Source organism: Chaetomium tenue (assembly GCF_020726465.1).
Source record: "Chaetomium tenue strain MPI-SDFR-AT-0079 chromosome Unknown F5144scaffold_4, whole genome shotgun sequence".
NCBI lineage: Eukaryota > Fungi > Ascomycota > Sordariomycetes > Sordariales > Chaetomiaceae > Chaetomium > Chaetomium tenue.
The window spans coordinates 3459355-3486780 of record NW_027117332.1 but is presented as its reverse complement, the minus strand read 5'-3'; the positions used below and the strand labels follow the sequence as shown (position 1 = coordinate 3486780).

The 27426-nt window shown below is 56.6% G+C and overlaps 10 protein-coding genes across 10 annotated transcripts; 3 read left to right on the top strand and 7 right to left on the bottom strand.

Moving 5' to 3' along the window:
• Positions 1-119: 119 nt before the first annotated feature.
• F5144DRAFT_621224 (uncharacterized protein) lies at positions 120-4995 on the bottom strand (the record flags this gene model as incomplete). The annotated part of the gene is made up of 10 exons (XM_066792050.1): positions 120-1039; positions 1103-1327; positions 1863-2608; positions 2683-3814; positions 3869-3955; positions 4087-4137; positions 4199-4235; positions 4346-4390; positions 4452-4544; positions 4846-4995. The coding sequence occupies 10 exons, from the start codon at positions 4993-4995 to the stop codon at positions 288-290; spliced, it is 3318 nt and encodes a 1105-aa protein (XP_066643563.1). The 3' UTR covers positions 120-287.
• A 590-nt stretch (positions 4996-5585) lies between these two features.
• On the bottom strand, positions 5586-7884 carry F5144DRAFT_488468 (Alpha/Beta hydrolase protein; the record flags this gene model as incomplete). Its single annotated transcript, XM_066785663.1, has 3 exons — positions 5586-6453; positions 6532-7702; positions 7764-7884. The coding sequence occupies 3 exons, from the start codon at positions 7882-7884 to the stop codon at positions 5586-5588; spliced, it is 2160 nt and encodes a 719-aa protein (XP_066643562.1).
• Positions 7885-9091: 1207 nt separating this feature from the next.
• F5144DRAFT_574015 (uncharacterized protein) lies at positions 9092-10323 on the top strand. Its single transcript, XM_066788991.1, has one exon. It carries the CDS (start codon positions 9267-9269, stop codon positions 9954-9956), a length of 690 nt encoding a protein of 229 aa, XP_066643561.1. The 5' UTR covers positions 9092-9266; the 3' UTR covers positions 9957-10323.
• Positions 10324-10405: 82 nt separating this feature from the next.
• Positions 10406-10636, bottom strand: F5144DRAFT_462728 (uncharacterized protein; the record flags this gene model as incomplete). Its single annotated transcript, XM_066784985.1, has 1 exon — positions 10406-10636. A coding segment is annotated over one exon (231 nt), but the record flags the coding sequence as incomplete, so codon positions are not given.
• Positions 10637-10842: 206 nt separating this feature from the next.
• Positions 10843-11811, top strand: F5144DRAFT_621221 (uncharacterized protein; the record flags this gene model as incomplete). The annotated part of the gene is made up of 2 exons (XM_066792049.1): positions 10843-11349; positions 11452-11811. The coding sequence occupies exons 1-2, from the start codon at positions 11323-11325 to the stop codon at positions 11809-11811; spliced, it is 387 nt and encodes a 128-aa protein (XP_066643559.1). The 5' UTR covers positions 10843-11322.
• A 1618-nt stretch (positions 11812-13429) lies between these two features.
• F5144DRAFT_533952 (carbohydrate-binding module family 18 protein) lies at positions 13430-14880 on the top strand (the record flags this gene model as incomplete). The annotated part of the gene is made up of 4 exons (XM_066787004.1): positions 13430-14014; positions 14120-14318; positions 14589-14667; positions 14733-14880. 4 exons carry the CDS (start codon positions 13430-13432, stop codon positions 14878-14880), a joined length of 1011 nt encoding a protein of 336 aa, XP_066643558.1.
• Positions 14881-17454: 2574 nt separating this feature from the next.
• On the bottom strand, positions 17455-19556 carry F5144DRAFT_650384 (cytochrome P450). The gene is made up of 3 exons (XM_066792996.1): positions 18268-19556; positions 17786-18206; positions 17455-17731 (listed from the first exon to the last, which is right to left on the bottom strand). Exons 1-3 carry the CDS (start codon positions 19245-19247, stop codon positions 17549-17551), a joined length of 1584 nt encoding a protein of 527 aa, XP_066643557.1. The 5' UTR covers positions 19248-19556; the 3' UTR covers positions 17455-17548.
• A 1071-nt stretch (positions 19557-20627) lies between these two features.
• On the bottom strand, positions 20628-22287 carry F5144DRAFT_612878 (ribosomal protein L1p/L10e family-domain-containing protein). The gene is made up of 2 exons (XM_066791732.1): positions 21988-22287; positions 20628-21845 (listed from the first exon to the last, which is right to left on the bottom strand). The coding sequence occupies exons 1-2, from the start codon at positions 22211-22213 to the stop codon at positions 20887-20889; spliced, it is 1185 nt and encodes a 394-aa protein (XP_066643556.1). The 5' UTR covers positions 22214-22287; the 3' UTR covers positions 20628-20886.
• Positions 22288-23070: 783 nt separating this feature from the next.
• F5144DRAFT_548388 (uncharacterized protein) lies at positions 23071-24699 on the bottom strand (the record flags this gene model as incomplete). Its single annotated transcript, XM_066787525.1, has 2 exons — positions 23071-23103; positions 23167-24699. 2 exons carry the CDS (start codon positions 24697-24699, stop codon positions 23071-23073), a joined length of 1566 nt encoding a protein of 521 aa, XP_066643555.1.
• Positions 24700-25716: 1017 nt separating this feature from the next.
• On the bottom strand, positions 25717-27203 carry F5144DRAFT_630282 (Alpha/Beta hydrolase protein). The gene is made up of 2 exons (XM_066792413.1): positions 26943-27203; positions 25717-26879 (listed from the first exon to the last, which is right to left on the bottom strand). Exons 1-2 carry the CDS (start codon positions 27070-27072, stop codon positions 26020-26022), a joined length of 990 nt encoding a protein of 329 aa, XP_066643554.1. The 5' UTR covers positions 27073-27203; the 3' UTR covers positions 25717-26019.
• Between the last annotated feature and the right edge of the window lie 223 nt (positions 27204-27426).

Below are 27426 nucleotides of genomic sequence, written 5' to 3'. Positions count from 1 at the left end.
ATTTTTCCCAGCCCCGGGCGCGGTCTTGCCCTTTCCTTTGCGAGCCATCGCGACGAGGCGCGACAGATCCCGCAACGGGGAAACTACCGTCGGCGGTTAGAGCTTTCTGAGCTCGATCGACTGGTGGTAGTTTCAGGCGTTTTGTTGCTTCTTTCGTGCTTTCGGTTTTCTGATTTTAGATCTATATGAATCCGTTATTTATATTCGTACCTCATAATAATTAGCCACGTCCCTCCGGTCCCCTCAAACCGACATAACCCACCACTGCATCACCTCATGCTTATGGTTCAATACTCCTCAAGGCGGTCTTCCGCGTAATCCAAACACTCCGTGAAAAGCTGCGGCCCTTGGATTGTTAGGAGCGCCCAATGCTCGAATTTAATCATGTCCTCGCGAACACACGCCCAATATGTCGTGAGCAAGGACCACATCGGGTCATCTGAACCCAACTTCGTTAACGGGCCTAGAAGGCTCTTTACCATCTCAGCGGTTGTGTGCGGGTGTGGTTGAAGATCCATCAACGTGTACCAGACTTTGTGCAGCACCAGATCTTGGAGCTCAGTAAGTTTGTGTTTTTGGGCGAAATCGTAGAGCTGGAACTGAAGAGTCAACCGCCTCGAATGGCACAATGCCGGCTGGTTCGGGTCCGTGGTCAGGGAGGGCAATATTGAGTAGGCTGGTTGTTCTGGTTTCTGCAGGTGCAAAAAGAAGCGGACAAAACCCTTCACTTTCCTAGCCCTCTTGCCGAAGGACCTGACTCTAGGGCCCTCCAAGTTTGCTGTGCATTGGGGGCAGTAGACGAATTCGTCTATTGCCCTACAATCCCAGTCGCCGCATCTCCACCATGATCCCGGAAATTGGAGCTCACAGGAGCTGCATGGGGGTTTGTTCTGTGTGAACTCCACAAGCTCGCCAAGGCAAGTAAGACAGAACCTCCCGAACGGTTGACTGTAATCGGCGACTATGGTATGGAGGGGTTGAGGCATTCTTTTGAAGTGCGTATAAGTAGACTCCACGTCCCAAGGTATCGTGAATACATCTAAACAACTTCAATATCAGCGTACGATCCCAACGGCTTGGACCAAAAGGGCGTGCTCCTTACCTGGAGGAGGGATTTCATAGTCGCGAGTGTGAACCCAACTGACAAACATACGCCAGAGCTCCCCGTGCAACTCTGGGCATTCAACAAAACCACCCTGGTTCACCTGAAAGTCAGGCGGCGGGTTGAGGGAGTGAAATTTGGACGCAGATATTGTATTCACTTTCCTGAACGGCCCAGCCTGAAAGCAAATAAGGGTGTCCGGATCCTGGGCGGCCATTGCTGATGCTGTTGCTGTAATGGCGGTAAAATTCGGTATGTCCACAGAAGGGGGGTGACGGAAGCCCGTATCTGCAGTAGTGGGAACAAATGTTTGAAGCTCAAAACATAAAAGGCGTAAGGGTAGCGAATCAGCCTAGATGCGAGAGACAATTGTGATGTTTTTGGGTAACGACGCGAGATGGCCTCAGGTGGGTGTAAGGTCAAGGACTCCAGGCAGGGAAAGGGGAAAGGGGAAAGGTGTATCCTATGTCTCCACTGCCGCGGGATATGCTCCGTGAGACAACTAGTTGGAAGGAACACTTCGGTATAAGCATCAAACCACCTTCCAGCCGTTCGCATCTTACACCATCGGCAAGCCGAACTGCGGTTGCACGCAAATCACGATGGAGGGCAAGGACAACCGAGACTGTACCCCTGGACCTCTTTTTATGAATATGAACTCTACACCATCATACATCGTATCAAACAACAATCTAACTGGACAACGTGTGCCCCCCGCCCCCTCCACCCTCTCACACCCGACAACCCCCCTAAAACGCACCACCGTGCAACCTCCCCACGCTCTCAGGCGTCAAAGCATCCTTGTGCCTCCTCGTAGCCAAGATATGCTCGCGGAACAACCAACCCATCCCAATAGTCGCGCCCGGCCCAAAAACCAACACGCTCACCACCCCCAACCCAACCACCCTAAACCACCCCTCCCTCAGCATCCCCGCCGCCCGCAAATCCCCAAACAAATACGCCAACCACACCAACAACGACCCCATCCCAAACACCTGATCCCACCGCAAAAACTGCCCCGCAAACCCCTCCAAATCCCCCATCCCCCTCGGCAGCCCCCCGGGCACAAACACCTCCCCCAACCCAAACTCCCAGGCACTCCACCACCACACCCCCACCGCCAGCACCCCCAACCCCCCCACATACCACCGCATCACCGGCAAATCCCGCTGCGTCCGATACACCTTATCCGTCTCCATCTCATCCTTCCACAACCCCCGCCCCAACCCCCACACCGCCAGCGCCAGCCACACGGGGTACAGCTGCCAGACGTACAGCAGCGCCTGGCGGGCGGCGAGGTCGGGCCAGCACAGCATGGCGTAGAAGGGGAGGAGGTAGGTGAGTAGGATGGCGGGGAGGGCCGCGTAGCTGGTGCGGGTTCGTGTGAGGCGCTGGTCGCGCGCGGAGAAGTTCTCGATGGGGGAGAGCGTGTAGTGTAGGAAGGTGTAGAGGGGGGCCGCGAGGCCGATGCCGAGGAGTTGGCCGAGGGTTATGAAGAAGATGGGGCTGGGGGGGTTGGTTAGTTTGGTTGTTCGGATTATCAAAAGGGGGGGGGGGGGTGGAAAGTGAGGAGCACATACAACTGTAAGGGGGTCATCATATTGGCTCGGCGGGCAGACTCAAAAATCCAGATCGTCAAGAGAATGGCGCCATCGGTGAGGAAGGATATCAGCTGCCGGCGGGAGACGGGGTCCGAATCGTACAGAGTGGGAAAGAAGAAGGTGTTGTACAAGGCAACAAGGTCGTCAAGAGCAGGGACCTGGTAAAATGAGCGGAGGATGGGCACGTCACCCGAAGCCAGTCTGATCACACCACTGTCAAGCAAGCCCGTCGCCCATTCCAACGCAGGCTGCGCGTTCATGACCCAGGCCGCGATGAAGGTGAGAGCAAGCAGCGGCAGGGCGTAAACCATGCGCTTCAACTTGCTCTCCCGATGCCCATCGCCTTGGGATGGGTTGAACGGCTTGGTTCCGGTCAACGAGGCCATGGGCAGCGGGAGATAGTCGATTTTGGTGGCGCCGATTATGGCGTTACCCATCAGCTCTGGGACAAACTCAGAGAGATGGGGCAGCAGGAACCGGACAAATAAGTTGGTCAAGCTACCGTGCATGTTCTGGGTGCGGGCGAGAAATCCCGAGGCATCGACGACGGCGCCGGCGCGGAGCTCACGTTGCTTCTGGTAGACGGCCAACATGGTCTCGATCTCTTGGTGGGTTGGGCGGCGGCCGGTGGCATTCCATTTGTCAGCCAGCAATTTGATGCCGTTGGCCAGGGCGGCGGCACTCTCGATGGCCGAATTCCCGCCGACGCCGAGGTTGGGTGTCGACTTGTGGATGCTGTCACCCACACAGACAATGCGGCCCCAGTGCCAGAGCTTGAACTTGGCCTCTTCGACGGCGACGAGACGGGCTGTGTCAGTCTTCTCCCAAAAGTCGGAAAGAGTGAGCCCGCCTTCGCCCGGAAGTATGATGAAGTCTCGGTGCCGTTCCACAAACGCCTTCGTATCGGCATCGGTATACCGCGGAATATCACCCAGACGATGAGTTTGGGGGAGACGTTCTTGGGCAAAGTAGTATGCCTTGCCACCCTCAACGGAGATGGACAGAGCGCAACGGTCCTCGTTGTAGGTCGTGTGCACATCTCCCGCCGGGAACCGGGGGCAGTCTAGGCCCTTGACAATGCCGAAGAGGCAGTTGTACTCGGCGATCAGGCCTGGGAAGAGTCAGACTTGAAAGGTAACAAGTCGGCTAGGAGAAGCAGACTCACAATTTCTATCCTGTTTAACGAGCTCTGGGTGGTCGGCCTCGGCAAACTGCCACATCTTGGTGCGGGTCTTGCTGAACACGCCGTCGGCTCCTGCGAGAAGATCGCCAGAGTAAGTGGTTCCATCCTCGCAAACCGCGGTGACGCCGTTGGCACCGTGCTGAATGTCGGCGAGCCCCTTGTTGACAAGGACTTTGCTGGGGTCCTTCAGGTTTTCGTACAGGGCGACCAGCAGGTTCCGCCGCTCACCCCAACCCAGCCGGTATCCCGTCCTGTAGACAAGGCGGTTGTCAAACTCCAACTCTGAGATAAAATCCCGGAACGCGGACGTACCTTGCATGAAGAAGGAGGGGGCCGCGATTTGGCTGGCCTATGAGTTTGCCTTTGATCCCTCGGTTGTGAAAAACCTTAAGGGGTTCCTGAAATCTGCGTGTCAGCAGCATGGACGGCTGGGAGATATTGGCTCTGAACCTGTCTTACCGCGCGTTTCTCTACCCCTTTCCACACTCCGAGCTGATCCAGAATCTAGGGAACATAGTCGTTTCAGTACTATTGTCGTAGTGGCTAGGAGTATTGTATGCCTTACGCGTGCACCGTTGGGGAACATGCCAATCGAGGCACCAACCTGAGGCGCTACCTCGCCACGGCGCTCTAGTAGGACATAATCGACATTGGCTTGCTGTAAGTTGTTAGCAGGCTGCCCAGGGTTTAAGGGGCTTGGCGTAGCACACCTCAAGTGCGTTAGCAAGTGTGAGCCCAGCCACACCGCCGCCAGCAATAATCACCCGGAACCGGTTGCTTCCTTTTGCGTTGGCCATCACAAGAGAATAAGCCCGAGGATATGATCAATACACTTATAAGTGGTGTTCGTGGTCGCAGATATCACAGTGTGCGTGTTGTACAAGAATGGTTTACAACTAGGAGGAAAAGGAGTGCTGCGTGAGACTATTTATTTAGATTCTGACTGGGTGTGGATCGACCAGGCTCAGCTCGTCAGCGGAAACTACGCTAGGTATGCGAACATCAAAAGCACAGCCGGGTGAACCACGGACGCCGTCCCTCAGGCACCGACCCGACCATGGTCCTATGTTGCCAACCACCAGGCGCAGGCTCGGCCGACGGCGTGCCATGTTGGCCGAGTTGCGAAGAGCCTGATCCGGACCTCCCGTGTTGCAAGAAAAAGATTCACCCTGGAATCGACACCGTCATTCAGGGTAGCATTCCGGCCCAGCCCTGGCCATCACTCATCCACCCCAGCAGTGCCCTGCAGACGCCCTGGCACGCTTGGTACGCTAGCTGAATGGCTAGCCTCGAGTGGCCCAGTGCGGTCTTACTCAGCATGGTGTGGACCAATAACACTATACGAACGGGTTGATGACGGCAGAAACGGAGACGGACAAGAAATAGGCCGGTTGATAGATCGGTGGGTCGGTGACGATCCGGATATCGGGACAGATCCGCCTTGAGATCCGTTCAAAACTCAAAGCGCTGGACCCCGGTCTATTCAGACTACCGAAAGCAACGCAGTGTTGGCAACGCCGGTGAATCATTCTCGGTGCCGGACGAACATACTCTTCCAGTCTTCCCCAGCAACACCTCTCTGTTTCTGCCAGACTCTGTAGGTACCTACCTAGGTAGCTAACCACGACGAGATAATTACCTCCCCGGTATCAGATGCGAGCAACATCAACAACCCACCCCACCACCCCCCTCACCCCCATCACGGCTCTAAACTCCTATACCCCGCCCCCAAGCCCTCACAAATCTCCTGATGGCCCTCCCCCAACGGCACATCCCTCGCCCCCCACTGCAACAACCTCATCCGCGGCTCCCTCGCATCCACCCTCTCCCACCTGCCCACCCTCTCCAACTCCCTCAACGTCTCCCCATGCCCCCTCGCTTCCAACCACCCCCTCCTCGGATTCGGCTCCCCCCACCTTGCAAACGCCGCCCACTGATCCATCACCAGCCGCATAAACGGCAAATCCCGCTCATCCCGCAACGGCATGCCCGTGCGCAGCACGGTGCCGAACACGAAGGCCTGCTCGGCGGCGTGGCACTTGAGGTACTCGGCGTCGGGGTTGCCGTGCGGGTGGGCGGCGTCGGTGGGGGGATCGCACCAGGGGGTGGTGTAGGTGCGTGGGGAGTAGGTGCGGTTGAACTCGAACATGTAGGTGCTGCGGAAGGCAGAGTGTTTGGTGGCGGAATAGGCTTTGGCGTACGTGTTGCAGGTGAAGAGCCAGTTGGTGCTGAGCTTGATGGCGCCGGCGAGCATGTCGGTGGCCGGGGGTGGGGGGTTGGTAGTGAAGAGGGATGGGGGGAGGCCCGGGAGGGGGTGGGAGGTGCTGAGGTTGAGGATGTCGGTGACTTTGAAGCCCGGGGGGCCGTGGAAGGCGGTGAGGCCGATTACGTTGAGATAGTCGAGGAAGGTTTGGTTGGGGGTGGGGAGGTGCGCTTCGGTGAGGTAGACGCCGGTTTCGTCGCGGTTGACGCCGAGCATGACGGGGACGTCGGTGGCCAGGCTGTCGGCCGTGGAGTTGACGATGAGGCCGTGGTTTTTGAGATAGACGCCGTCCATGACCGCGAGGCTGGGTTTAGCGATGGTAAGTTAGCTTCGTGTTGTCATTCCTGGCAATTAGGTACATGGGTTTCGATGAGGGACATACCCGGGGTTGAATGGGAGGCTGACGAGGTCAACCGCGTTTATCTGGCCGAGGCAAGCGGCTTTATCGGTGGCGTTGAGGCATCCGGTCAGGGCCAGAACCGGAGTGGTCACGATCTGGTAGTTGTTCTCCAAACTGTCATAGTACGGCCATGCCACGGGCCTATCCAGCTTCGTGAGCGGCCACCCGTCGGGCGCTGACTCCATGACCGCCCCGTGGAAAAGACCTTTGGCCTTCTCAATGCCGAGGAGCATATGGATGCTCTGGCCACCTGCCGACTCGCCAAAAATCGTTACTCTGTCTGGGTCTCCGCCGAAGTACTTGATGTACTTGCTGATCCATTCCAGCGCGGTGACCTGGTCCGAGATTCCGTAGTTACCATTGTGGACGCCATCGTTGAGGTTCAGGAAGCCAATCGATCCGACGCGGTAGTTGAACGCAATGACCACCACATCGCCACGTGCTGCCAGGTTGGTACCATCCTTGTACGCGTTCTTGCTGGACCCCTGGGTGAAGCCGCCACCATAAATGTACACCATGACGGGCTTCAGCTTCTTCTTGTCGGTACCTCCCGTGGGCGGGAGGTAAGGGGTCCACACGTTCGCAAAGAGACAGTCCTCGCTGCTTGTTCCGCCCTCGGCGTCTTCGACTCTCTGTGGGCAGTCCTCTCCTGCCACCAGAGCATCCACTTCTCCCTCGTCCTCATAGCTAGCGGCTTTGGAGTAGGTAAACCGCGCAGGGGTGTCGGCAAACCGGACACCCCTGAATTTCCAGACGTGGTAGTCGCGGTAGCCGGTGAGCACCTTCTTTCCAACCGTCTGCTGCACTTGCCAGGTCGTCGAGGTGTTGTCGGCGGTACTGCTTGAGAGGGGGGCGTTGTGGGTGCAGAGAATCGGGAGCTCCTCGTCACACTTGACGGTGTGGGTTTTGCCTTGAGCGTCGATAGCCCGGCAAGCGCTCTTACATGACTTGGCTTGGGAAACCCAGTACAGCTGATTCTTGGGCGCGAGATCCTGGTATTGCTGGTAGCCAAGTGCTTTGCTCAGTGTAGACTCAAAGTCTGCCTGCTCGGGGCTCCAGGGCGCTTCCGCTAGAAGCTTGCAAGTGGCGCGGCCGGTTTCGAAATCGGCCGGCTGGCCGACGAGGATGGCAGCAGAACCGTCATTCTGAGATCCTATTGATATCTTAGCTGGGAAATGTCCCCATAAATGATAAGCGCCGTTCTGATCACGTACCGTCGACATCACTCGGAGCCAAAATGGTCAGACCCCCTCCAGCGTAGGATGTTTCAGCGGTGGTGATAGCAAACGCTGCAGCCACAGCCGCGAGAGCTGGAAGACGGCCTAGAAGCCCCATGGTCGTCAATATCGCCGAGAGTGGCCCACCGATGTAGATGTCAAATGGATTGAATATTGACATGCGGTCGGGACGCATTAAAAGCTGGCCAAGGACTCACCGCAGTGACACGGACCGCAAGCAAGGGACTCGTAGGATCACAGGGACTAAGGAAGGATTTGGTCAAGCGCCCTTTTCCCGGGGAAATATGCAGGTCCGTGCCGTTGGTGTTGAGCTTTTCTCGTGATCTGGGCCCCAGAACCGGGGTCGTGGTGAGAGATCATGTCTGTGCCAGGAACCCCGATTCGTTAAAGAAGCGAAGACTACCCCAGAGTGACATCCTGACCCTGTTCTCCCCAGAGGGTTTGCGGGCCTGGCTGCCGGCAGGATCGACTCCATGTCGCCAATGCGAGGTTCTTCCCAAGAGTCACCCACGACTTGCTTGCCTTCAATGTTCATCTACCAGACCTTCCTCGTCAGAACCTCAAATCGTCCGCGCAACATCCAGTCGTTGTTGGATCAATAATCAAATTATCAAACTGTTATTGATCGTCAACGGGACTTTGTCACGAACACGGCCGCATGCAGCGGCCAAGCGGGACCGCGCTGGGAGCGGCCCGAGCCAATGATTAAAGATGGGGCATCAGCCAATAAGAAACGGATCGTGGAAAGGAATTCACGATCCAGTGGATCGTGAATTGGATAAGGCGATCCAGTAGGCACAAGTACGAAGGTACCTGTAGACCAGATGGTATATAGCCACTCGTTCTGGAGAGCTCTGGGAGTTCTCCAGTTAGCAATCACAACTACAGTTCGCTACAAGCTCACAAGCCTACTGTTGAGACAAGTCTATTGTTGTGCACCCTTTGGCTGCACCGAACCTAAGCATCCTCGAGAGATTACCTTCAACGAAGCTGAACCCTAACAGGATAGGATCCTGGACAGGTTCGTCACAGACTTCAGTCAGCCCAAGACCAAAGCCCTTTTTCTATCAAACTCCTTGACTCTCATTGAGCGAAATGGGGACAGAGGTATCACACCTTTTTTGGGTCCTAAACTAGGTAGTTTGGTTAGGCATCGAGGCAATGTGAGGTGTGGAAGGTGGGCAATAAATTCGAGAGCGTTGATTGTAAAATTCCTGGGGGGCTGTTGCTGACTCAGCACACACCTGGCCGCTCAAGCCGCTGTGCCAAGTCATCGCCGAATCTTTGATTCTCAATCTCGACCTCACCTCCACAACTTCACACATCATTTGGATACAATGGACCTCTTGGCACGGGCCTATTCGTGGTTCCCTCCAAAACTGAAGCGTAGGCTTTGGATGCTACGATTCCGCTTGCGCCAGGCTTTTACACCTTTCGAGTTCCGTCGGTCGCTACACCTGCTGCGCATAATCCACGCGGATGCTTATCACGAATCCTTCCCAGCCGTGCGTGCTTGCCTGCATCTCTCGCGCCTCATCTTCCGGCTGCCGTGGTATCACCCATACCACCTCCCGCCGCCCCCCCAGCGAAATCATGGGCTATCCACATAAAAAATACTTTCAAACGCACCATGCCGCCCTCCTCGCTGAACGCGAGATCCCCCTCTGGCGTTGGCGCGACACGGCGTCGCGCTCGTTCTTCCGGTTGTATGAGGCCCTTTGCGCCGATTACCATCAGTATGTCGGGTACGAGACCGAATATTTTTGGTACCGTAACGACCCAGCCTGGTCACCCGAGATGCTGCCCGACCCGCGTGAGTTCGGAGAACTGGCCGCCGGCGAGGAAGGCCAGCGGCAGCTCGCCGTGCTCGCTTCGGTGGCAGACGCTCTGGCGGACGCCTTCAATTGGCGCTATATGTACGGCTTCCGGCGCGACCGCAACCACGCCGACCGGTCCTCGGACAGCCCACCCGTCGTCTACAAGGCCGTCTTCAAAGGGCCCGCCTGGGCCGCGTCGGTCCCCCGCCTACCTACATTTTTCGAACTTCACCCGGTCGACCCGGAGTGGAAGGCCACCGGTAGAGACAACGTGGTCACTTATTCCGGCGACTTGTGCCCCTTCTGGAAGCGTAACATTTTTGTCGAGACACTAGCGCTCAGGACCGTGTAGCTGGGAAAGCTGGCGACTGGGTGTTGGTTGCCAAGTATGAAACTGATCGCTTTGGGTGCAGAGCTCAATCCCTTATTCAACACGCAACATATTGCAGTGATTTACCTAGGTAGGTAGGTAGGTAGATACCTACATAGCACCTGATAACTACCGCCCTGCCTTAGCCCCTTCATTGGACACCGGGCGCTAAGGACCATTTACCTATATGCCGGAAAAGCAGGGAAGTTGGGCGTTGAGTAGGTAGTTTACCAGCCACGAAGTCGCTTTGCTAAACTTGGAAAAGAGAGCGAGGAAGTGAGAAACAAGAAAATAAGACGAGGGAGAAAAAAAAGAAGAAAAGGGTAGGGGTGGGGGGGGAGGCTACGAAGTATGATTTACCTTGCCTCATTTTGTTACCATTAAGTTTGACAGTGAAGCTTAAACCATGATGTTAGCCGTGATGTTACACAACTGGATCTTTTGACCATTTCTGTCTCCGCGGCATGTCCCGGAGATTCCCTTCCCCCGAGGAATCCGGAGCGGCCCGTCGATCTTTGTGGGGTCTGAGAAATCAGTGAGCGGACCAACAAGCTGAATGCGGACTCGCAAAAGGCTAGGCGTCCCAAGTCACAAGCAGCGAGCAGCAAGTAGTGGAGAGAATTACACCGAATCGGCCTCGTGGGGTTCTCGATCAACGGCAGAGTTCCTGGATTATGTAACTATCGTGCCAAACTGCAACATTGCATTTTCTCGCAGACAGCTGCACCGGGATGCAGCAGATAAAAAAAGAGTTCAAGGGCAGAAGGGAGAAGCTGAGTGGACAAGCCTCCGGGGGGCGAGCGGAGTATTAGCCTAAAACATCATGCGGTTGGCGATCCTGCTAACCCGTTTCTCGTCCTTTTGGACAATTCGACTGGTCCAAGACCGGGCCTTTCCACCTGGCTAGCAGGGTGGCCCGGCAATCTGCTGCAGTTGAAGCCACAACCGTCCACCCCTTTCGCTTTGATCACATCCTTTTCTCCGGTTCGAGACCCGACCAACAGAAGGAAACAAGGGGCGCTTGGCTGATACAGGAGATAATTCGCCTTCTCATGCTGATCGCGGCACGTGGCAGGGCGTCCCATGTCCTCCTCGGTATCGAAACTACCCCTTCCAGGCCGACCCTTATCTCATGTAAACTGTCCAGTCCCTCGAGGTTCCCGAACGCCACGCATTCCCCAAGGCGCTCCAAGGGGCCCAGACCAGCTCTGTCGACGTCACACCAGACATTAATCTGTACGAGCCCAGTCCTCCGGCCCAAACCATTGGCGGCATCATGTCGGAATAGCGGCATCCCAATTCTCAACAGTTAAACGAAGCGATTGGGAGACCGCAGCAAAGCACAGCAATGGGACAAAAACAGTCCGTAATACAGGTAAGAAATCAATCTTCCCTCTCCCCTCTCCTCCCAAACAACCCAACCAAACCAACCCAAACCAACCCAAACACTAACCCCCCCTCCCTCCCAAAAAAACAGCCCACCTTCTTCTGCCCCACCACCGGCGCCGAGCTGCTCACCACCGCCGACCCCCTCGGCCTGTGCGCCCACTGCCAGGCCTGCCACGACCTGATCTGGCAGTCGGTGTTTGTGTGCCCCAACACGGGCTACCGCGTCGAGACCACCCTGCGCGGCCGCGAGTGCCCCTCCTGCTTCCAGCCCCACGAGCCCTACAGCAAGCGCGCCTTCGTCTGCCCCGTCACGGGCGCGAGCATCCCCCACCCGCGCGAGACGGAGGGGAGGTGCTTGAAGTGTGGGCGGACGCATGAGGATAATTCCACGCCGGTGGGGAGTCGGGAGGTGGTGGGGGGTGGGAGGGGACCGGGGGGGAGGGGGTGATGCTGATTGAGGGGGGAGAAAGAATTGGGGATTGGGGGGAGGGGGGGTTGGGAGGGGGGTGGTTATTGCCGCTGCTGTCGCATGTTATGGGCGCATAACTGTTGATGGGGATTTGGCGAGGGCCATTGCGTGGTGATCGGAGTGGGAAGGGTTGGGTTATGGTGCAGTTGGAAGACGGCGCAAGATACCCAGGGGGGCGAAAGGCGAAGGGAAACCGCCGCTGGCATGCGTTCGGGATTCGGCCGTGAGTTGGACATGGTGGACCAACTGGATCTCTTTTCGGGGCAACTGTTTGATACCAGTCGGCATTGGTTAGTAAAGGGCACGGCCTGGTAATGGGAAATCGGATTATCGTCTCAGGGGTTGGTGTCGACAACTTCGCGGCGCGTTCACTAGATGATCTGGAGCAACATCATCCCGGCGTTGACCAGGTTCATATGATCACTTCCACCGTGGACTCTATGTAAGTTCGTTGGTTACTTTTTGATCCCGATTCTAACCCGGCCGCCGCAACTGGAATCACCTTGCACAAACCACATCCCCGAACAGGCTTATTGGTGGCCCGGTCGTTGTCCGAATTCCAACCGACGGTACCGACAGCTCCCGGTTACCACCACGTACCTCCCGGGGCGTCCGGGGCAAAGTAAACGTTCTGATGTCACGTTCCACCGTGACGGCGGTGGCCGTTGAAGACCAGGCACCACATGATTGATATCCCACTGCAACGTCCCGTGGGAAAACGACGTGAAGACGAAGTCCAATTCTCGTTTGCATGCAGTGCAGAGGCCCAGGCCCTCGCGCTGCAATATTTCTCGGAGACTGGCCCAAGTCAGCGCTGATGTAGCTTTCGACATTAGCCTGTTGGTGCGTTTCCCGTGTTCCAACGCAGCAGCACGACCGGTCTTGCAGCTCGCAAATTGCTTCTCGCGGGGTCTTCTTTACCCACAAATTACCGCCTCAGCCCAACATGCGCTTGGATGTTTGGTACCGCTCACAATTCAATATTTCTGCTATTAATATACCCCTTGTACACCGTCACCTCGTCCACCAAGCTCCAACCCAACCCTCATACTGAGTGGAACTCGAAAACAGGGGTCCAGTTCAGCAGAGCAAGGGAAGTCTAGACCGTAATATTGAAAGAATACGGAAACAAAAACAATCGGAACCATCGAATCGTGGATGAGCTGAACAACTAGTTGCTGCAAGGATCCGTTAGGCGGGCCTCGCACCCCAGGTCACGGTAACCAACAAACAAGGGGGGCTGCAGTATGCAGTCCTATCCGAGAAACGGGTAGGCGATGCGGATCGAGAACCAGAGAAGCTGACCTGTTGTAAATTATCGTCACTACTACAACGGGAACAGCGTAGCCCTTGCCCGGAATCCTACAACCTCTTCGTGATTGAGGTTCCATCGTGCAGATGATGTCGGCAGTAAGCCCACGGCTTGTGGCTCGGCCGCGTCCTGGCACGTCCCAGGAACCGTGGTACGAACTCGATTCTTCTCTCGTATATGATGAACCGGCCGCGCCCAGAAATCATAGCCCGCCAGGTGTTTTGGACCTGTGATCCTGGACTTCTCTAACCACCCCTTAAGCGCTTCCTCCACCAAGCCGTCACCATGGTTGCCACATTCTTGACCAAGGGCTTCTTGCTCTTGGCTCTCGGCTTCTCCCAACAAGCCATTGCTGCTTGCACCCAGAGCGTCACGGCCAAGCAAGGAGATACGTGTGCCAGTATCGCATCCCAAGCCGGGATCACGGTTACCGACTTCCTCAGATCCAACCCATCCGTTACCAGCTGCTCAGAACTGGTTGCCGGGCAAAGTTACTGTGTAAAAGGAACAACCGACGGTGGAACTCCGCCCCAAACCTCAACCCCCGCGGGACTCGTGGTAAGCCCTGACGGGAGCTGCGGCACAGGTGTGACTTGCGCAGGGTCAAGATACGGAGACTGCTGTTCGGCCCACGGCTATTGCGGCAGCACCACCGACTACTGCGGCGACGGCTGCCAGGGCGCGTTTGGGAACTGCGGCTCCGGCTCCGGCGAGCCCTCCCAGTCCCCCGGCGGCTCGATTACCATCACGGTCACCAGCATCCAAACCTCAGTCATCACCTCCACCGTCACCCAGGCGCGCGCCACGGCCACCGTCACACAAACACAAACATCCACCCTCACGCAACCGCGCGCCACCACCACCACCACCGTCACGCGCACCCTCGGCGGCGGCGGGACCGTCACCACAACCGTCTCGGTGCCCGCCACCGTCACCTCCATCGTGCGGCTGACGACGGTCGTGACCAGCGTGCAGACCTCGGTCAGCATCAGCACGTCGGTCAGCACCCGCACCGTCACCGTCACCTCCCTCGTCGTCGACACCATCACCAGCATCGAGACGTCCACCCGCCTGGTCACCTCGGGCGTGTGCGCCACCAAGACGACGACGGGAAAGCCGACGACCACGACGCCCCCGGAGGGCAGGCCGACGCTGCCGGGGACGCCGAGTAATTGTAAGTTTTGGGGGGGAGGGGTGGGGGGCTCTGACTGTCTTTGGTAGTGCTTTGGTACACCCTAGGTTACGGAGGGATATGACCTTTCTTGATGCCGGCCTCTAGGGTTGGCAGACCAAGGAGGTTGGAAAACAGGGGCGATAAGAGCACTGGCACCCACCGCATCTTGTCGCGGGTGGAACATTCTCCCACTTGGAGGAAGCCGACGTCTTAACATTCAGGTCCCATCTTCAACTATACATACTGACACTCAACCTCCTCAACCTCTAGGCAAAAACTACGATATGATCGAAAAGGGCGACACCTGCCGCGACCTCGCGGACCGGAACAAGCTTACACTCCTTCAATTGTATGTTTCTGGCTGTCTTCCCCTATTCATACCTCCTGGACATTATGCTCATCGAGACCTCCCAGTTACGCACTCAACCCGTCGGTGAGCGGAACCGTCCTCAACCTGGGCTTTGACTGCACGCCCGAATTCATCGACCTCGTGCTAAGCGGCTTGTGCCAGATCAACTGTGATGCGCTGTGGGAGGGGTATTATGTGTGTGTGGGCAGATGAGGCTTCTTGGTTGGGAGGGTGTGGTGAGAGTGTTTACCGTCAGTTAACGTTAGGGTATTTTGGCATGATGAACTCACCAAGTGACTCAAACTCAGTTCCCAAGCTTAGTTCTCTAGACTGACGTAATACCGGTGTCCTCCTAGCAAAGGAATGTGAGGTAATAGCTGACTGGGGTGTTAACGGTGATAAATGCCTATCGGATCAGACCTCCATTTACCTAACAGCAAACTAAGATCATCAACCTCGCTCCCAGCATCGGTTGTGTATTGACACTTAATATGTTCAGTACCATGGCTCTCAAACACAACACAGGGTGCTATATAGGTAGGTACATCGGATGGAAGCCAGGATTCTGCCTAGACACGTGAGCCTTCCCGCCACTGCCCGGGGGTCTTAATTCCTTTGTCCGGTACGGCAATCCAACAACTTGGGTAAGTTGGTTTGAGTCTGACTCAAAGAAACGCTCGTCGCTGCACTCAAGAGCTTCCAGGTCCGACTCCTGGCAGGACAAACCAGCACACCTCCATGTAAAAAGCATCCTCACCTCTAGGTATAGCTTTCCTATCCTAGCCAGCTGTTCTTGGAGACTTTTCTTGTCAGTGGGAATATATCAAGTTATAGTAGAGTTATAACTCTACGTATTCCCCCTTGTAAGATAAGATTCGATAAACAGCTGGTTAGGGTAGTGAGGCTACCTCTAACGTATATTATAAGCGAATGACCCATATAAGCGAGTGACCCAGTCTCCACTACCTTGCAACAACTATCTACAATTACAATACAACAGCCCTAGGAACTAACTACAATTACATCGGAAATAGCTGTATCAGCGACTTCTACAGCCTCCTGGCAAGTGCGCGCATTATGGCCAGGCTTGCCACATGTACCACAGCGCCGAACCTTCGTACGAGCCCCCCCTGTACCACTACTATCCGGCTGTGTTTCCTGCAGTGCCCCCTTACCCACATCCCTCTGGTCCAGTAGATCCTGTGCATCTTGTACAGTAAGTGCCCCTCCAAGCTGTATACGTGTTCTTTTGGCTTTCCGGCGCTTGCTTAGTGCTTCGTTGGCCTTACGGAGCGAAGAGACCTCCGATTGAAGAAGAGCCACTTGGTGCATTACAGCCGTTGCACCTTTGGCAAGCTGGTCAACTGCAACTAACGCCGAAGCTGGGGAGCTATTTTGATGGCTGGCAATCCGGGTCTTGATGAAGTCTGACTGCGAGTGGGTTTCCTGGGCATTATACGGGGTCTTAGAGACCCAAGGTTGTGCAGTACCAGGCCGGGAGTTTGGGGGTGTTGGTGTATGAAGCTTGACATCCAGCTTAGAAAGCACCCTCTCTGGATCGAATGGTACGATGCCAGCTCCTGCAAAGCCGCCCTGGATATTCCTCTCTGTCATGGAAGCAAAGAAGGCTTCGCGAAAGGCACAAAGGAACTCGAGCTTGGTGATATGGTTGAAGTGTGCGCGCATCAGCTCCTCGATCAGGCGACCGTATGCCTGTTTCAGTGGCCCGAAGCAGCCAACATCAAGTGGCTGGCACTTGTGGGAGGAGTGTGCAGGAATGCAGAGTGTGATGATCTTGTTGTCCCGGCAGTAGAGCTCGAACTCGGTGGAGTGGTGGCTTTCGTGGCCGTCGAGAATCAACAACCGGTATATACCCTTTGTCCGGGGCGCCGTATGGTAGTCGAAGTGCTTGATCCACTCAAGGCCAACTGCATTGGTAGTCCAGCCATTGTCGGTAGTCGCAATGCGCCAGTCGAGTGGTAGATTGCACTCGCGGTACCAGTTGGCGAGGTGGTATTGCGCGGCCAGGATGATGAATGGAGGGATGGCCCAGCCAAGGGCGTTAACCCCCTGGATCACAGTCGCCCATTCGCGATTACCAGGCTGGGCTAGCTTTGCCTTGCCACGGCCATCTGAGGTCGTACCTACCATACCTGGGAAGATCATACCCATCATAAACCCAGTCTCGTCGAAGTTATAGACATCGTCGTCTAGGATACCGTACTTGGCCTTCACATTCCGCACAAGCGTAAACCAATCGCCAATAACCTTTGGATCTTCGCACTTGGCCCTCTGGTAATCGTATCTACGTGTACGACGTGTACGGAGCTGTGGCTGGCGTTTGACGAAGTTGTGGGCCCAGAGCTTGCCGACAGGGGGCGCATCGCGTTCGCGGAGCAGGTGGTTGGCCATATCTTCCACACCACGCAGTCTAGGGGGAAATGCGCGCGCATCCAGTTCAAGTATATACTGAACTATCGTACGCTCTTCGAGATCTGTGAGCTTACGCGAGTTGACTGGCATATCGCGTCGTGCAGGCTTGCCGGCGCGACGACGACCTAGGGTTCTACGGTCGACGCCATATATCTTAGCTGCGGCTCGTTCGGTCAGATTCTTGTCGTTCTGAAGAGCTTCGAGGGCCAAGACTATCCGGTCTTCTCTTAAAGTAGGTGGCATCTCAGATGGTTGAGGAAATTGATGTTGGGTGCAAAGGTATCGCGTCGCGTAGAAAGTGGGTCACTCGCTTATATGGGTCATTCGCTTATAATATACGTTAGAGGTAAACATGCTTTTTATATTTACCTATTTAGGCTACTAGCTAAATATAACTACCTAAATCTCTATGTGTATCCTAGTTCCCAGCCTCAACCAGGTAGCTAGTCTAAGCCCTCCTAATCCGCACCTCCAGACCCGACTGGACCACGAAGAACGACGCGTTTGCCTTCAGCGGCCGCCCTGGATGTGCTAGCTCAAAGCGATAGTCGCGGAGCAACCTCGGCACGACCTTGTTGATTTCGAGGAGTGCCAGGTTCCGGCCAATGCAGAGGTGGCTCCCACCACCGAACTATAGACTTGATGTTAGACACATCCACACTGGAAATAAACGTAGAGTACTCACCTGGAACATATACCGCTCCATCCTTTTGGCCCTCTCCTCGTCCTCCAACCACCGCTCCGGCTTGTAGTCATCGGCATCCTGCCCAAACACCTCCTTATCCCGGTGCAGCACCCACCCGTTGCACGCGATGGTGGTGCCGCCGGGGAAGAAGTGACCATCCAACTCAGCGCCCTCGGGCGGTACGACGCGGGTGATGTTGAGGCCGACGGCCGGGCGCACGCGCATAGCCTCCTTGAGACAGGCCTGCAGGTAGGGCAGGCTCTGCGCCTGGTTCCAGGTGACGTTGCCCTCGGCGGGGAGGACGCCCGTCGCGACGGCTTGCTCGATCTCGCGCAGCACCGAGTTGTAGACGCATTGGTCGTCGAGAACGTGCCAGAAGAAGGACTGCATGGTGGAGGCGGTTGAGTCGGAGCCGGCGAAGCTGGATGAGGTTGGTTAGTTCCACAAGGTCAAGCAGAGATGGTGTATCGGGGACAACTAACATGGCACCGTGAGCAACGGCAAAGACATCCCCTTCCCCAAACCTCTCCGGGTCCTTGAGATGCCCCTGGATCAAACTAGCCATCAGATCCTGCCTGCCATCCCCGGTTCTCAACAACCCCCCACGATCCTTATCAAACGGCTGGCGGCGCGCCATCTCCTCCAACGCCATCCTCGTGATCAGCGCATTCTTGGTGCTCAACCACGGCACAAACCGCCACAGGGGGTTCCTCCTCAGCAGATAATCCAACTCCGGCACCTGCCCCACAATCCCATTATACACCTGCGAGTTATCAATCGTCTTGATCGCCCCATCCACATCCCTCCCCTCCTCCAAAAACCCAAACCCCCTACTAAACGCCACCTCCCCCAGCACATCAAACGCAAAATAATGCAAATAATCCCCCAAATCAAACACCGCCCCCTCCCCCCTCCCATCCACATGCTCCCCCACCTTCCTTCCCAACAACTCCACCATATCATCAATAAACGGCCCCAGCTGCTGCATCGCCGCCATGCCATACGGCACGTTCGCGACCCTCTTCTTCGCCGCGTGCACATCCTCCCGCGTCTCCGTAAAAATATCCGGATTCTCCGGCGGCGGAAACACCCCATAGAACCCCGTCTTGTAAAACCTCCTCCCCGCGCTCAACAACACCCGCGCCGCCTCCGGCGAAGCCACGGATACCTCGCTCGGAGCGATGCGCACGACGGGGCCGTGGCGGCGGTGCAGCGCGATGTGGTCGAGGTGGGTTTGCCCGGAGGCGGTGGACCAGACTTTCCAGAGGCGGGTGACGGACGCGAGGACGGGGCCGGGGTATTTGTGGAGCGGGGAGAGGTAGCGGCGGAGGAGGCTGCGCAGGAGGATGGTGGTGAGGAGGAGGGTCGGCCAGTGGGTGGTGAGGAGGGTGAGGAGGGTGGTGAGGAGGGATTGGGGGGGCGCGTGGGAGGGGTCGGCGGGGGTGGGTTTGAGGATGCCCATTTTGGCGGTGGGAGTGGCGGTTGTGATGATGCTGCTGTTGGTGGTGGTGGTGGTGGTTGTGGTAAGGTTGGGGTTGGTGGGTAGGTGTCGTTCAATGAGGGTGTTGAACCTGGTTTGGGAGGGCTGATAAGTCCAACGAGCAGCTGTTGAAGTTGCTCGTCCCCAGGAGGTTTTAAACTAACACCGTGTTTAAGTTTTGGGAGAAGTCAGACGTGGGTGTGGCGGCTCTGGGAGTTATTAGCCAGCGGTACTCATATGCTTGGCCGGGGACCCCCTCGGGTTTCCAGGGAGCTGCCATTTGAGCAGGGTTGGAAGACATTTGCCGTCCCTGTGGGATCCCGTGGCAGGCCTTGTTGGAGGGTTGCCAAGGCCGGTTGAACATCATCGACGAGCAATGACCGATAGCAGCCGTCTCCAGTCCAGCCAGACAACTGGCCGGTCAATGCCCAGCGAGTCGCGGCTCACGGGCTGCATCCGACTGCACAATGGAATCGTGGTCTAACCAGGGTGTGGGAACTCGGATGTCAAAACTGGGAAGCGACGCAGTGAGTGGCATGGGGCTGGCCGCGTGTAGAGGAACAACGTTGAATTATCAAGCTAGCTTGGGGCACCTACGATAATGAAGACGATTCGGATTCTGTATTTGTGCTCTCTTTTATACAATGGAGAGAAACGTGACATTTCTGAGAAACAATGGGACTTCGTGTTCGCCAAACGCAGCTTGCATCTCGACATGGCTGAATGGTGCATGTTGGCGAACCTCAGCTTCAATGAAGAAAGACTTCCGCATTGGGTTGGAGGTTTGAGGAGTTGCCTGGCCTATTGGAGAATTGGAGCAGGCAGATGACAAGCTTCAGGGTGCGGGGCTGGACGAACCGTGTCTGTGGGTGTGTCCTGTTCTCGGCAGTTGTTCTGGTCCCTTGTGTTCGTGTCAAGATCCGCCTTAGCAAGGAAATATGTCCGCATTGGATCGCTCGTGTGCCGTCAGCCCGCGCGCGTTCCTATTCCGTGAGCTCGGGGATCGAATCGAGAAACCGAAGGAGCCCGGGTTTCTTCCGTGATTTTGCCTCCTCCCCCGTGTAGGTGGCCAGGCCAGATCGACTGGAAATACCATCTCCGGAAGCAGGATTATTTATCGACTGATGCATCGTTTGTCAATATCCTATGTCAACCAAAACCGTGATGGATGGGATGAAGGTACCCGATCAACCGATTAATCGGCACCGCCATGGGCCCGCCTCCGCAGAACGTGTGGATAGCCCTTCGCTCCACAGCGATCTTGGCAAGATGTCGAACCGTCGGATGGCTCGACCCCAAGGCGTGTCCAAAGACTTCACGGAAATAAGAGGAGTGCCTAGGAGTATCGGCCTTTTGCAGCCACATAATAGAAGAACACCTGTAGGTACCTATGTATTACAATGGCTCCGAGTTGGCACATCTAGAGGACGAGCATGTAAACCAGAGGATCAAACGTAATCTCGACAACTAATCTAGTAGCCTCTAGGCCCAGGTATGTTCACAGCTAAATGCCCGCGTTTTCCACTCCCCATACTCCAAAACTCCAAGCACGATGCAAAGCCGAGCGAAGCTGTCAAACACAACAGCCGCAATCCTGCCTCCATAGTCCATCCCACCCACTTTAAATCTCGGCCTTCTTCGCAGCCGCCTTCTTCTGTTTCTTGAGCTTGGCCTTCCGCTCGGAAATCTCCTTGTTAAGCTTGTCGTCGTTGCTCTCCGGCACCGCCTTCTTGACCTTCTTCTTCGGCCGGTCCTCCTTCACAGGTTCTTCCGCCGCCGGCTCGGGCTCCGCATCCAGCGACTTGCGCTTCTTGCCGACGTTGGGCTTCTCGCCGATCGTTTTCTGGCCCTTGCCTGGAAGCGCGCTGGGGGGCTGTTGCCCCTCAGCGACCACCTTGGAGTCGTCGAGCCAGAGCTCGTCCGTCTGGTAGATAGGCAGGGCGGCCGTCTCGGGACCCTTGACGTAGAAGTTGCGCACGTTCTGCCACTTCTGGGGCACGAACCGCTCGACCAGCTCACGGGCGGCTGTGTCGACATTGGCCGCAATCTTCTCGGGCTCCCAGTTCGCGTACCCAACCTTGACTGCCGTGTTGGTGGACGGGCTGAGGTGGACATGGGCGGCGCCAATGGCTTTTTGAACCTCGGCCACGATCTCGGGAATTGGCCGTGCGTTGATGTTCTCAGTCGGGTCGCGCTTCGGCTTCTTCCCCTTGGGCGCTGCGACGCGCTTCCCGTCGACCTTTTCCCTCGGCGCCATCAGAACGACCGGGACGGGCCGTTTCGTGGTCGTCTTGTAAAAAGTCTTGCCAAGCGCCTTGGGCAGGCGGTTGATGATCCGATCGTCGGCGAGGAAGACATCATGTTCGCTGAACAGCTTACGCTGCGCCTCATACGCCTTGAACTTGGCCCGCAAGTGGCTAATGTCGATCACCCGACCGATCTTGGACCGCAGGTCCTCGGGGAACTCGTCGGCGACCGCATTCTTGTACCACCGCTGGGGGTCGGCCGTTATTAAGCAGACGCTGAGCTCTTCGTTGGTGTTGAGAGGGTTGGGGAGGACGATTTTGCCGGGTTGAAGGCCTAGGAAATTGTCAGCGGATGTCTCAGATGCAGCACAAGTGTGCCGGGGGGTATAGTGGGGGACTGGGAGAGAAGGACAACGCGGGCGCAAAGCAGCCGCCGCGGTGACTTCCAAGGGGGACAATTGCTCGGGTAAACGTACGGTGTGAATCGTGGATGTGCTTCTTGGTCGTGAGGGTCAGCCAAACCGGCGTTTCGGCGACCGCCGTCTCCTCGTCACCGAGCAGGTTCTGCTTCCCGTCGTCGCGTGGTTCGGCAGCTGCCTTCTTGATGTGGGCGACAAGCGCCTTGCAGGCCTTCAATGTCTGCTCGGGGTTGACAGGGACCGAGGCATCAGCGGCCTTCGCAACGGTGGTGGATTTCGACATCTTTGCGAGTGTTGATGTCGGCGATGTGGTCGGTCGTCCCAGTCCCAATCGCAACTCCCTTGTTTTCCTTTGCATTGGATCCCAAGAAATTTTGGGCTTATCCGGAGAACTCGTTTTTCCGCTTATCATAGATAAGATTCATCCCTGTCACTTGCTGAAAATGGTAGGTGGGGCATGTGGGCTGCAGGCAGGCACGGCAGAGTGGGGCCGTCCGAGACCGAGTCCTGCAGCAATCCACAAAATGAAGCCTCGAACATCGCCTGGACACGCATCTCCCTGATCATGATGATGCTGCTGTCTTTGGTCGGCGGGAGGCCATGACCCACATATCAATATCACAACTGGGCATTCAACAATAACAGCGCGGGTCCACGGGTCATTGATTGTCCATAACCATAACTACATCGACATCACAAACCGTGCAACAACTCCTCCCTCCAAGGCCGCCCCCCGTCTCCACAAGCCTCCCCATGCCTCCCCAAGCACAGATTTCCTTCCTTTTTGGTGACCTTTCATAACCCGGCAAACCCGACATCTGCCCTCCCGGCCGAACCTCGCACAAGATATTCCCCGCCGGTAAGAAATATCAAAAGCAATTATACACCAACAAAGTACGCCTTGCGCTATGCAGCTCCTCCTAAAGCCAACAGAAGAAGCAGTACAGATCAGGGTTCAAGAACCCAGCAAATATCCGACAGAAATGGGGTATGTGGGACCTTCCTTAGCACCGACACAAGCAACAAAAGCCGTCCTCCAGCCGCCGTCATGTCCATCCACAGTGTTGCCGTGGTGATGACGCAAAAATAAGGATACAGAATAGTCGATTCCCACCAAGAGTCAGGCGCAGATGACGACGATCAAGGGGTCTTGGGGCGCTTCCAATAATATTGCTGCAAAAAGAAACACGATCAGCAAACCAACCCCTGGCACATACCCAAACGAATGAAACTAACCTTATGCTGCTTCCGACAATTCCTCAAACTCGGCTTCCGCAGCCCGTCGGTAACGGCCAACCTCCGATGCTCGTCGGTATCGAGCTCCGGCGTGTAGTAGTACTCGCTCTCGAGCGGCTTGCCGGCCGCGTCCTTGCCCTGCCGCCGGATGATGCCCAGGCAAGGGGTCGACTCGATGATGATGCGCAGCTGGTCCTTGTTCACCAGCTTGCGCTCCTCGGCCGGCAGGTTGTTCATGATGGTCGACAGCGGGGTCGACGACAGGCGTGAGAAGGCCAGCTGGTTGACCATGTGGTTGGTGATGGTGGACTTGGCCTCGGGGCTCAGGTTCGCGAGCGAGGCCGGGGTCGGCTCGGGATGCGCGTTGGTTGCCGAGTTCCCGTCTGCGGGCCCCAGCGGGGAGGGCGCGGGGAGGGGCGAGGATTCGAGGACGCCGGCCAATGGGTTGCGGGAGCCGGCCATCTTTCTGGGTGTGATGGTTGCGAAGGACGCGAGGCGGCTGGAGATATTGGGGCCGAACGGACCGAACGAGTGGAGAATCGGGTCGTTCTCGTTGAGGTCGTTTTCCCCGTCCGACTGCGGGTCGCTGAGGTCGCTGGAAAAGCTCTCAGCCACATTGGTCATGAAGCTTGCAGCAGCCGCCGCCTGGGCCTTGGGCAGCTCGGGCGATTTCTCGTCCGCACTCGCATCCTCATAAATCTCCACCGGGGCGTCATCATCCTCGCCACCACGCGGCATCAAGCTGTCCAGGCTTGCGTTGGAGGTCGAGACACCGGCCGGTGTGGGCGACTCCGGGCTCGTGAGACGCGTCGTCCGCCTCAACGGGCTGCCGTGAAGCTCCGAGCCTGCCCTCGCAACCCTCGGACGCGGGGACTCGTCCCAGGTTGAATCGCTCAGATGGCCCAGCGCGTCCTGGTCCTTATCCCGACGCGGCCACCGCACGAACACCCTGGCATCCTGGACGTTGACCATCAGCTCGGCGCCCTCCGTCTCGGACGTGAACGAGTCGCCCTTGGCCAATTCCCACATCTGCCCCTGGCAGTGCAACTTCAACCCGTTCCAACCATTGCAGATGATCTCGATCTTGTTGGGCTCGAGCGGGTTGGTTGCCGCGACATATCGCGCCTTGACGTGTACCCTGCTGATTAGACGGTTCGCCGATAGCTGATAGTGCGACGAGCTGCTGGACCGACCCATCAAGACCGTCTCGCCGTTCTCGTTGAGCTGCACCGACGGGACGCTGGACAGAGGGGCGCGCTCGGATAATGTTGACAGCGTGCGTTGGAGGGCGGGGCGTGACCCAAGCCGGGGGGGGCTCGACGAGAGGATCCCGGTGCTCGAGGTTGCAACTGGCGTCGGGTATTTGAGGAAGGCATTGGAGTTTGCGTGCCTCTTCGCGGGTCGAGGCAGGCCTGGTGAAGAAGACAAGGGCTCGAATGCCGGCAAGAGCGAGGGAGCAGGACGCTTGACGCCGGCTGTGGTGGGCAGCGTAGGCTCCAGAGCCCTGCTACCTGTTGACGGGGAAGAGTCCATATTTGTGAATTGTGTCAAGCCGTGATCATGACAATACTAGTAGGTCAATAGGAAGCTCCGACTGGGTCGAGAACACTTCGAAAAGTGTGGGCCGGAAGTCGAAGTGTGGTGGTCACGTCGAAACGCGTCGGATGCGGTTCTTTCCCCTATGCCGGACCGCAGCCCTTTGATACCGCGTTTTACGTTTAAGTCAAGGTTGAAGAAAAGCCAGAGCCTGAAGAGAACGCAGCGCAAAACCAGAAACAAGAACAAAAATCTTGCTCGACTCGAGGTTTGGAATTGGCAGAGGTGGCCTGGTCGGAGGAGACCTAAAGTGTGCCGGGGTGGTGGGGATTTTGGTATTTAAGAGATGCAGGTCGTGGTCGTGTCTGCGGGACCCGTGCCGTGGTCTGACCTGTTGCAGACGCGATTCCCAGGAAGAGCCTGCTTCTAGGCGCGTTTTGGCGTGTGCAGGCCCACCCAAGCAGCGCGTCTTCGCTACGGGAAGGCGGGTTTTCAGCGTAAAATACAGCCTTTACAGGTTCAACGTGACCCCAGCCGCCAGCATTTTGGGCTCCAGGTTTCACTTCAACCCTAACCCACTTACCCATGGCAGAGAATCGCGCAACCATCCCAGCCATGCACTCACCTCGCTCGGCATGTCCAGGGCGCGAAGCAAGTCCAATGGCTCGAACAGGGGGACAATGCAAGTCTTGCCGGCTTTACGAGTGTACAGAAAGTGCGGTTGGAAGTTGAAGTCTGGGTGTTTCCTTGCCTGGCTGTATCCAACATGTGTCCCGTCACCCGGTAAAGTGGGAGGCTTCGCCGTGAATGTACGGTACCGTCAGGATGTACCGATACCCCATTGCAATTTCAATACATCGTGTGAGCAGCTGCAACATTCCCCATCAAGGTGTGGAGGGGGAAATGAGGGAACCCCTTGCCCTCGTCCCCGGCCAAAACACGTTACGACCTCCCTTGCCGATAAGAGCTCGCATCACGCGGCAAGTCACGCATGTCTTGCAACACAACAGCATATCACGGGTAACAAGTCAATTCCGCGCTATCCGCAATACGCCCATGTCTCACCAACGCCATATTCCGTCCCAAACTTCAGTCATTCCTGAGTAACATATCCACCCATGTGACAAGGTACCGTAAACCCGTTGCCTCGCCGTCATGTCGCGAACAAATACCCAGATGCCGGGCCCGAGCCCAAGCCCGAACCCATAACCAGAACCGCCCGTACGCCTACTCCAGTCCCAGCCCAGTATGACAAGAAGATGTGTGCCGAAGAAAGAAGAAACAAAGGGAAGCTTGCAGTGTACAGATCAATCCTCCTCAGAGATCGTCGCTGTGCACATTCTTCGGCCTCGGCTCGGAGCGGCCGCGATGCGGGTTCAGCGGGCCGTAGAAGTCGCCGAAGGCCTCCTTGAGGATGTCCTCGGTCAGCTTCATGTGGTCGCCCGGCGCGAGGCGGAACTTGAGGCCGCCCTTGCGGTCGAGCTGGCGCAGGCCGAGCCAGTCCTCCGAGTACAGCTTGCGGGCGCGCAGCGGCGTGGTCTCGGTGCCATTAACATCCTCGAACCAAGCCGTCTCCTTGGGAATGACAGTCTTGTCGTCCTCAAACATGTACATGACGAAGTTCTCCAGGTTGGCAATGTTCTTCTTGTACTCCTCGTTCTTCTCCTCGCGCTCGTTGTTGATGTCGGCAAGGAAGTTGGAGTTCTCCAGGTACTGCTCGTACTCGTCGGGGTTTCGATAATACTGGGCCGGGACGAGGGTGCTCTGCACCGCGCTGTTCCAGGCGTCGCCCTTCACGACGGCCATCGCGATCCTGCAAATCCAGTCGGTCGGCTCGCATTCGCGGAAGTTGGTGATGCCGTTGTGCTGGGACCCGAAAGTAACCAGGCTGCGCACGGGCGGCTTGTTGCAACGCTCGACGTAGGCGCGCAGGAATTGGCCGCCTTGGGAAAAGCCGAGCGCATCAATCGCCGGGGCAGTCGAGAGGATGGGGTGGGCGGCGATGTCGTCGCAGACTTTGGTGACTTGCTCGGTCAGGTTTCCCACGAAAGAGTGATACCGATCGCGGGAGGCATCCTCATCTATGCGGATAAGGTAGGTAAGGGTCCCGGGGTTGACTTCCTCGGCGATTTCGGCGACGTGGCGGACTCCATCGGCTTGGTAGGTGTCGCCGAGACCTAGGAAGAGGGAAGGTTAGTAACACTGAATTTTGTCAGTCATCGGGGGAGGTGGGTGTTTACCATGCCAAATGACCAGAGGCAACGGAGTATCGTCGTTGTCATTCTGGAATCGCGGCTCAATGGGCTTTGCAACTGACGCTGTGATGAGCGACCCCACAGCGAGCAGCCTTAGCGCCCCAACAAAAGCCATGCTTGGAATATGCCGAGAATTAAATACAGTGAAAGAGAAATATGCGAAGCTCGTAAATAATCAGAGAAGGTAGAAGAAGTAAGTGTTCACAAATGTGAACCGCCCAGCTGTTGTCGAATGATGGCGTTGTGGTGGGTGGAAGGGTGCTTATGCCGCTGCATGCAGGCAGCTTTATCGGCGGCTGGATTCAGCTCCCCCGATTCCGTCAGCTCCCCATTGGCTGCAGGAGTGGGTCTGCTTGGCACGTTGCAAGATTCAAATTCAGGATTTCCGCCTTCCCATTGTTCACTTCTTCACTTTCCATCAACAATGCAATGCTTCAATGCCTCGTTCTCCATTCTCTCTGTAAGTTAA

Coding starts and splice junctions, on each gene's coding strand:
- F5144DRAFT_630282 (XM_066792413.1), bottom strand. CDS start 27,072: ATGGCTTTTGTTGGGGCGCTAAGGCTGCTCGCTGTGGGGTCGCTCATC. Junction 26,880..26,942: donor GCCTCTGGTCATTTGGCATG/GTAAACACCCAC, acceptor CCCTCTTCCTAG/GTCTCGGCGACACCTACCAA.
- F5144DRAFT_612878 (XM_066791732.1), bottom strand. CDS start 22,213: ATGTCGAAATCCACCACCGTTGCGAAGGCCGCTGATGCCTCGGTCCCT. Junction 21,846..21,987: donor GCACATCCACGATTCACACC/GTACGTTTACCC, acceptor ACAATTTCCTAG/GCCTTCAACCCGGCAAAATC.
- F5144DRAFT_574015 (XM_066788991.1), top strand. CDS start 9,267: ATGCTTATCACGAATCCTTCCCAGCCGTGCGTGCTTGCCTGCATCTCT.
- F5144DRAFT_650384 (XM_066792996.1), bottom strand. CDS start 19,247: ATGGGCATCCTCAAACCCACCCCCGCCGACCCCTCCCACGCGCCCCCC. Junction 18,207..18,267: donor GCCGTTGCTCACGGTGCCAT/GTTAGTTGTCCC, acceptor AACCTCATCCAG/CTTCGCCGGCTCCGACTCAA. Junction 17,732..17,785: donor TGGAGCGGTATATGTTCCAG/GTGAGTACTCTA, acceptor TCAAGTCTATAG/TTCGGTGGTGGGAGCCACCT.